This window comes from Zingiber officinale, chromosome 9A (genome assembly GCF_018446385.1).
Source record: "Zingiber officinale cultivar Zhangliang chromosome 9A, Zo_v1.1, whole genome shotgun sequence".
Taxonomy (NCBI): domain Eukaryota; kingdom Viridiplantae; phylum Streptophyta; class Magnoliopsida; order Zingiberales; family Zingiberaceae; genus Zingiber; species Zingiber officinale.
Genome location: NC_056002.1, coordinates 7,170,391 through 7,179,391, shown reverse-complemented (window position 1 = coordinate 7,179,391; position 9,001 = coordinate 7,170,391). Strand labels below are relative to the sequence as shown.

At 34.5% G+C, this 9,001-nt stretch overlaps 1 protein-coding gene across 1 annotated transcript; it reads right to left on the bottom strand.

Moving 5' to 3' along the window:
* Nucleotides 1-3,829: 3,829 nt before the first annotated feature.
* LOC122021575 (serine carboxypeptidase-like 45) lies at nt 3,830-6,938 on the bottom strand. The gene is made up of 10 exons (XM_042579697.1): nt 6,337-6,938; nt 6,042-6,143; nt 5,847-5,942; nt 5,586-5,678; nt 5,419-5,498; nt 5,045-5,326; nt 4,753-4,877; nt 4,529-4,621; nt 4,324-4,441; nt 3,830-4,234 (listed from the first exon to the last, which is right to left on the bottom strand). The coding sequence occupies exons 1-10, from the start codon at nt 6,602-6,604 to the stop codon at nt 4,082-4,084; spliced, it is 1,410 nt and encodes a 469-aa protein (XP_042435631.1). The 5' UTR covers nt 6,605-6,938; the 3' UTR covers nt 3,830-4,081.
* Nucleotides 6,939-9,001: the final 2,063 nt, after the last annotated feature.

Here is a 9,001-nt window from a genome sequence, read left to right as displayed (position 1 = left end):
CAGATCGTTGAAGGCATCGACAGACCATTGATGATATACTGTGATAATAAAGCCACAGAACTTTATGCCAAGAACAACCGTAGTTCGTCGAAGTCCAAGCATATTGACATCAAGTTTCTAGGTGTTAAAGAAAGGGTTTAGAGTTGTCAGATTATGGTAGAGCACATTGGCACAGATTCCATGTTGGTCGATCCACTCACCAAAGGCTTTGTGCCTAAGGTGTTTCATGCGCATTTTGTAGATATGGGAGTCCTTCTTATGGAAAAAGAACTCATCTAATGAGAGTCTGTATTTATTTTATTGCTCTATATTTGATAATAAAAATAAACATTTTATTTTAATTATTATATGTACTTAAAGTTCAAAATATTAATGAAAATTTATATATTTGTTTGACACTCTGACTGTAATATCATCATTTACTATTGTTGTTTAGCATTTAGTGTTTGTAAATATAATACAGATTCTTTTTAGAATCATAAAGTGGATCATAATTTCCTTTTGTAGTTTAGCATAAAGTATTTTACAAATATGATCTGACATCTTTTGAGGTCATCTTAAGACCAGTTGAAAATTGATATGTACTGATCACATTTCATGTAATTTTTACTCTACCCATCTACATCTTGATCTATGACATTAATGACATTGGTATTGTGATTACTGTTGGGGTTTGTTACGATCATATATAGTAGTTATGACCTCTTTAGTTCTATACTAATGAAATTAATAGACCAGATTGTTTGTAGGGATATTTTGTACCCATAAAATTTGATATCAACTAAAGTTTTACTTATATTCCATATACAACTCATATATAGCCCAAGTGGAAGATTGTTAGATATAATTATCCCTATTAGGTGGACTTATTTGTAAGTTGTATATGTGAATATGATCTGAACCCTTTAAAGTGATCTAACTTATGCTTATTGGGTTCGGTTATTGGATGTATACCATGTATGTGTAGAATCTTTAGTCTCGCATCTATTATCATCTATATGTTGATAATAGATGTTCAGTATATATATGGACTTATAGTCCCACATCTATTATTATCTATGAATTGATAATAGATATGCACTATATAATGGGTTCATCCCAAGAGGATTGGGACATCTTTGAGGCATCTCTTCGTTCCCCATTGACGAAGAGGATTCGGCGTCGTCAACCCTAACTTCTCCGGAAGGTTAACCTTCTTCTCATTCTTCTTATTCTGTAGGATTGTTAGATCGACGAGCTCTACACGAAGAACAATGACAATTCCACTGCATTCAGGTTCTTTGTAATTACAATATTTACTTTTTTATGTGATATTCTAATGAAACGAAGATCCATGCTCATATGTTCTTGATTTTTCTATTCGAATTCTTATTTTGATTGTCTAGAATTCATGCGACTTAGATTTTTACAAGAACTATCAATATAAATAATAAAATAATTTTTAATTTTGACCACATCATTCAAAAAAAAAACACGTAATCTATTTATAAATTACTTACATAATTCATGAAAACCCACTAACTTCATATTCTACCTCACTAACTCTAATGTTAATATATTGAACATAGATATTTTTCTTTTAGCCACTACTATCACTAATCGTCACCTCATCAACCTACTAATTCAATTATTAATTTTGAATCATTTCATTAACAAAAACAACGATGTAACTAGTGTGATGCAGTGCGAGGTGGAACGATCTGGCAGCGAGAGGCCTCTGAGGATGATGAGCCATGTCAATATATCTAGCATGACATGCCGATGAGATCCTCATTTTATAAAGCAGACAGGATAGGAGATCTAAACTCTGACTTAAAATGAGATTTTAAGCACTGATAATTCCATTGATGTTTGATACTGCTATTTGATGAACACCTGGAGTTGCAATATCTAGTTCCCCCTGCAGTAAACTAAATGGAATACTCGCATGTGCATCAAAAGGTTGGTTGATGAGCAGCTGAAAATGCTATTTTAGCTGGGGCATCACTTATCCAAAAGGGACAGCCTACTCGTCTGTCGAGTGGTCCAGAAAATTAAACTATTGTCTATATCTTAATCAAAAGGAACAAGACTTGGGAGATAATAACATTATGCTAAACAAAATATAAATTACTGACCAGCCTATATATATCTATAGCCTTTCTCGTTAAGTTAAAAGGGCTCTGGTTCCATATCCAATTACCCTATATCTCCAGATATTCTTCAATCATTCAAGTCCCAATATGATCTCATTATCTTACAACTGTGTTTTCTGTTGACTGATGCACATGGATTGGTGGATAGCCATCAGTTTCTTGTGGGTTTTAAAATTTATGCAGCTGGTCCTGCTACACTGAGCAGTTAGACAGTCCCATCTCGTCCTACACTGCATGTACTGTTTTATATGTATAGGACTCGCACAAAATGCCGTCGATGTGCATGTGATAAAATGAATAGAGCGCACTTGAAATGCCATTTTATGTGAGGCAGTGTCTGTCATTGATACAAGTTAAGCAATTAAAGTGGCAAATTTTTAACTGAAATACGATGGCTCTGCTCCCGGATCTTGAGGAAAAATAATAATAATAGAAGTATGTTCTGTCCATATGTAGAAGATATTGAAAGCTGACAACGAGTACTGAAACTTAAAGCTGAAGTATACTGTAGGTCTGTAGCGCTGCTACAAGTGCAGGAAGGGAGATATCACTAGAGAGTTATCCATGGTACAGCAATTGGATGGAGCCATTTTCAGCGGGTGCATGATAGTGAGAGTCGTCAGGAATCAAAAGGAAGGAGAGAGTGGTGTGGCAGAAGGAACTGGTCCAGTAGAGACTAGAGAGTCACGGTTTTCTGAGAGGAGAGAAAGGAATAGAAATTAGAAGGTGGTCACGAAGGACAAACGCTGTGAGAAGCACTGAGAAATGCGTTGATTAGTGAAGGAAGGAAAGCGTCGAATACGAAACACAAGTGTAAAAGTCTCTTTGTCTTTCTACGTTTCCTTCTTGTATGTCACGTCACATCTATCCATCTGTCTAGCCAATCCGTCTTATTCAGAACCTTTCCTTTTCTTTTGTTGATTTTCTGGAGCAATAAAAAACTTCTGTTAACTTGTTTACAATATATATATAAAAAAAAGAGTGTATTTTAAGACTTAATTTATGATCGCGGGCTAACCACGATTTGTGGTCATGGCTTAGTGCAGCCATGAGTTCCTTATTTTCTCTCCTTTTCCTCCCTTGTTGTTTTGTTTTTCCACTACTGATGATCCTTTACTAGAATTGAAATCTTTTTTCCTTTTGCTATACACTCACCAGGGTAAACTGGCACTAGTTGTCTCCATGGACCTGCTGTAAGATAATTACTACTGGAACGTGCCAGTTTCTGAGATTTATTTTTATTATCGGGTCATGTCAAATGTATTTATTTTGTACATTTCTACGTCCAATAAGTCAATTTTTAAATTAATTTATTAAACCATGCATTTTACACTTGAGAGTTTTGATGAATTAGATCCTTGACCACAAGCTCCTCTAATGGTAACAAAACTTTATTTGTTCTAATTATATAAACTCATCTAAAACAAGTGATTATGCTTATCTCAGATATTTCTCAAAGTATTGATATTTTTTTTAATCCTCGTTTATCTTAAAGTTTTATGTGATCTCATATCCATCCAGCTTAACTATTAATCCATTAATAAAACTCATTTTATATATTCAAATCCAAGCCATGCTAGAACAATCTTAAACCCCATCTGGCAATATTAAACATACTTATGATCCAAGTAAGTATTTCATAAGGCCTCACTTCTAAATATTCAACTTGATTCACATGAATGAACAGATTAGAGTTACTTTTTCAAGATTATAAAGACTTAGATATGCAAAATAACGAATAATAACAAGGGAGGCATAATTTGAAGCCATTTGTAACTCCATTGTTTTGCTTTTCAAAGGTTTAAGTAGCTTCTCCCCAAGAGGACCTTGATTATCAGAGTCACATTTTGTGCGCTTTCTAACACAACTTTCCTAGACAACAGACCAACCGAAGCACCAAGCCCCATCCTCTACTTACACACACTTGCGCTCCAAGACTTTGAGCTTCAAGTGAAGGTCTCAGGTAGTGGTCTTCCTTGAAGGAATGCTCGGAACAGCACAAGAGACCTCTCAGGCTGTGAGAATGGAGCTTCATGGGAAGCTCCTCTTATGGTAGCAAATGACAAGATATCACCATAAACTTGAGTCCATCCACCAACCTGATCCAAATTTTCTCAACATCAAATTTCTGATTTCATCTTCAGACAAACCACTCAATTTTCGATAGGCTGGCAGATTTAGAGTTCACCTGTTCTCCCTCAAACCAAACTCTATATGGAACTGTTGTTTTCAGTCCTATCTCCTTTGCCAACTTTTGCACCAGAGTTCGACTCCCAGTCAATGGGATCACAGAATCCTGATCACCACTGAAATGAATGTCAAGCATCAGAATTGTTTGGCTACTCTAAGTAACTGAAGTGTGCTTGGATCGATGGCTTCAATACTTAATTTACCTGTAAACCAATACAGGGATTCCGGCCTTCACAATGGATCCTACAACGTTAATTGTTGGTATTTCCAAGTTGAGCACTTCATAATCGAGAACACTTGCGAAACAACACACAAAAGTTAGGACAATACAAGTGTTTACATTCAAAACTAGAATTACTCGTTGTCTCATCTCAAAAAAAAAATGTTTTTTTTCCTAATGAACATATACAAGTTTAAACATCAGTACCTGCTGCAAACAGTCCATTTAGTAACTCCTGAAAGGTGTGCGTGAAGGGAATCTTGTACATCTTTGCGGTTGAGATAACTCACCGTTTCATCTTCGACACAAACATCAACGTGCTCTGTAACTTGCTGCATCACAGGGAAAATATGCTTCAGATGGAAGTCTAATGAGACATATGAAGGAATTATCATTTAGAGATTGTTAAGCCAATTGTTGATATCCTATAAATTTAAGATCCAAGTATGTCACAAATCAATATAAAGAAAACAAAGAACAAATACGATTCAGAACTTACATGAGGACTTAGAACAGCGGACTGAGCTAGAACTGAAGATATACAAACATCAAGAGTGACGTCGTATTTGTCGACAAATCGGCTTGTTTCTCTTGTGACTTGGCTCATCACTCTTTGACAGACTGGACTAAGAGATCCTCTGTAATACTCACCAACATAGCGTGAGTAGTTACATGCAGAAGTGAATATTTTATACGTAGAATCTGATATCAAGCCATGGGACCAAAAGAACTCAGCTCTTGAGTTGAAATCAGTTGAGAACTCAAGGACTGGATTGCCCAACTGCAGTTGACAGCCAAAAAAATAAAAAATTTTAATATGAAGATATTAAAATACAAAAAAAAAAAAAAAATCTCTTCACAGTTCATACTCACGGCAATTCCTTTTAGGTTGAAGATCTTTTCCTTGTTATTAAACTCAACCATGAGTTTAGCAAGTTGTGGAACATAATGGCCTGGTAACAGTTGAGTTATTGAGATCAACAAAGAACGAGCTACACATATTTCTAACTAGAAAATCAAAATCCTTGTCATTCTTTTACCTGCATAGCTTTCTCCGGCTATGTATAAATCCCTGCTCTTGTAATGTGGGAACCTTGTGAACCAGCGTTGAAGGAAAATCAAATTATCTCTGGCTTTATAAATTGAAACAAACAAAAAAATTAGACTCACCACAGCTGCCAATTATGCATATATTACAAGGCTCTGTGTCATTTGTATTTCAGAATCCTCAAGATTTACATTAAAAGTTGATTTGATAGTCAAACAAAATGATCTCGGAAAAAGCTGAATGAAGAATCTACCTGTCATCCTATCATTCACACCCTCATAGAAGGAAGAATCTCTTGAGTACGAGAAACCAACTCCTGCTGGGGTCTCCAAATACAACATGTTGGCTTCTGCAAATTTGAGGGAGAGGTCACTTCTTTTAGAGAATGGATTAAGCATAAGGGAAGAACAATTCAAAAAAATAATATTCATGGCGCTGCAATTTATACCTTTGTTCCAGCTATACTCATTTGTCACCAGCACTTCACCTTTTGGTCTGAAAGGCCCATTCTCTGAGAATGCCCCAACCCCAACAGAGGAGCAACCGGGTCCTTTCAACCAAACAAGATAATCTAGATCAGATAAATTGATAAACCAAATAAAGGCTAAATTTTCTTTGATTTCCATGATTAATAGATCATTCAGGCCTTCTATCAAGCACATTCAAGGCATGAAATGTCAAAACAGGTTCAAAATCCTTTGTTTCCTCCTAGGAAGAAATTTCTGAGCGAGCTCTTGAATTACCTCCATTCAACCAGAGAACCAGGGGCTTTGTGGATGGATCGAACTCTGCTTCGGCAAAGTAGTAAAAAAGAGCCCTCCCTTTCAGCTCATCCACTGTGATGTAGCCTGAGAACTGCTGGAAGCTAACCTGAGGCTGGCCAGGCAGCCTGAGGATCCTGTCTTGGAGAGAGAAATTAGCATCCAACTCCCTTGAGCAACACATTTGGAAAAGCGTGACAGAGACGATCAGAATGCCCCTCCATGCCCATGTTAGAGAAGGAGACTGCATGTTCCTAGAGAGAGAGGAGCAACGCTGTGTGGAGTGATTGCATGCGTTAACTTTAGAAGGCCTTATATACAAGGAGAAGCCTCATGGACCATTCACTCAGCTCTCGCTTTTCCTTACTGAAAACTGACACTGAATTTGGCCTTTAACCATGACTTATTGCGCTTTTTGTGCTAACTAATGGTGGCACCGCTCCAGTGCAGCAGTTCTCCCCACATTTGAGAAGCTCCAAACCAGAGGGAAAAAGAAAACCTTGAGCTGCCCAAACAAACAAAAGGTTTTCCTTCTCCCAAGATTTTCCCGCTGACACTCATGGCCCATCAACAGCAATTGTCAATGGAGTTTTCTGCAGCTGGTCTTGTCTGCCAACTTATTGCTTCTGCTTCGATGGATCAGCACTGGACATGTATTGTTAGAGAAGGCATTTGCAGTTACTCCAATAGATTCTCGATATGCAAAACGCAGCACATCAAAATACTAGAAAATTCTCACGGGGTGCCTTCAGAGTTTAATAAGCCAAACAGAACATGAAATCCCAAAGGGAGAGGTGCACCCAAGAAAGTGGCTCTATCAAACACCTTTATGAGCAATATATAGCTTGTCATTATTAGTGAAGTATTCTCCAAGGAAGAAGCAATTGCTTGCTTGTGGAAGTATATGAAAGTTGTTCAGAAAAGAGGCCATTGCTGGCTTGTTGAAGTGCATGAAAGCTATTCTGAAAAAAGTGCCGAACATGATGATGTACTGCGCACAATGCGGCCTGTCTCCAATAAATAAACTACATAGGTATGTTTTTGCATTTTGATGTTGTAGTTCAACAGATATGCAACGAACATTGTTTAACATCAAATAACTATCGTACTTTTGTTGTATATTATGTGTTTTTTATAATTATTTTAAAAATATAATTAAATTAGTAAGTAGTTTTGGATTTTTTTTTTAATTCACTTTTTAAGAATATGTATGAACTGGGAATTAGAGTTATTTTAAATTATAAAGAGTGAAAAATTTTAATTCTGTAAACTATGAAAAAAAAAAAACTCTAAACTAAAAATTTGAAGAATCTAATCAAAGCGCTTCGGCTCCTCGGATCTGGCAGTGATTGGACCTATCAATTTTATGGTACAAACATTTGTCAGTGCAGTGTGGAAACGAGGACTTGGACAGATTGTCAAAATTTAATGGAAGCGTACGTTTATATTTATTTTTCCACAGGGAAGGCAATTCACCTTTCTTTCATGCGTAAATTTACATGCAGTTGTTAATCATAAGCTCAATTTTACATACAATTTTTATTAATCAAAATTTTTATTTTCACTTCCTAACTCAAAATAATATACATTAATTTTCCTAATTGTTCACATATAAAAAGTTCAAAAATAAATATAATTTTCCTTAAATTCAGCACATTAAATTAGAATTCAGTATATCTTCTATTAAATTGAGCACGACTCTTTTTCCACTTTAATTAGATGATAAATATATTAAATTTTCTTTAAATGATACTCAATTAGATAGAAAATATACTACATTTTCTTTGAATTATGTTGAATTTAGAAGGAATTATATTAAGTGGGGAAAAATGTCATGTTCAATTTGATAAAAAAATATACTGGAATCTAATTTAAAATGCCGAATTTAAAAGGAATTATACTTATTTTTAGAATTTTTATACCTAAAAAATACGAGGAGCCAATTTTGATATAAATATACTAGATTCTTATTTAAAGTGCTGAATTTTGATAGAAATATACTGAATTCTAATTTAAAGTGCTGAATTTAAGAGAAATTATATTCATTTTTGGATTTTTTATACCTAAAAAAATATGAAATAATGATATTTGCATGAGGGAGTTGAAACAAATAAAACTTTACATATAGAGAGAAAACAAAAATTTTTAGATATAGAGACTGCATGCAAAATTAAAATTGTGATTTACGATTCTTCCACCTTATAAGTTTTCATTTCAGATATTTCTTAAAGAAATTATTATTATTATTATTTTTAAAAAAATAGGGATTCTAATAGTACATGTTTATATAAAAATCACTAGATTTTAAGGTTTCCCAGTCCAATGGAAGCGCATTGAATGCGACGAAAGCAAAGAACTCAAGAATTAAAATTATTATATAAAATATATAACTCAAAACTCCTATACGCGGTCATAAATAAATTTAATTAAATTAAAGTAGTTTTAATTAAATTTAAAAAATAATATTTTATTATAATACCATTAGTAATAATTTTAACCTTTTTGTCAACTTTATTAATATAGTGCTGAAATAATATTTTTTATATAAAAAATAGGATAGATGTTTTTTTTTATAAAGAACACCTTTTTAATTTTTATATATTTTTTTTTATATTTACCTTCGGCCACTTCAGTTCCTGCGTTTTCA

Coding starts and splice junctions, on each gene's coding strand:
- LOC122021575 (XM_042579697.1), bottom strand. CDS start 6,604: ATGCAGTCTCCTTCTCTAACATGGGCATGGAGGGGCATTCTGATCGTC. Junction 4,878..5,044: donor CCGCTGTTCTAAGTCCTCAT/GTAAGTTCTGAA, acceptor CCTGTGATGCAG/CAAGTTACAGAGCACGTTGA. Junction 4,235..4,323: donor TTTGGTTTGAGGGAGAACAG/GTGAACTCTAAA, acceptor AATTTGGATCAG/GTTGGTGGATGGACTCAAGT.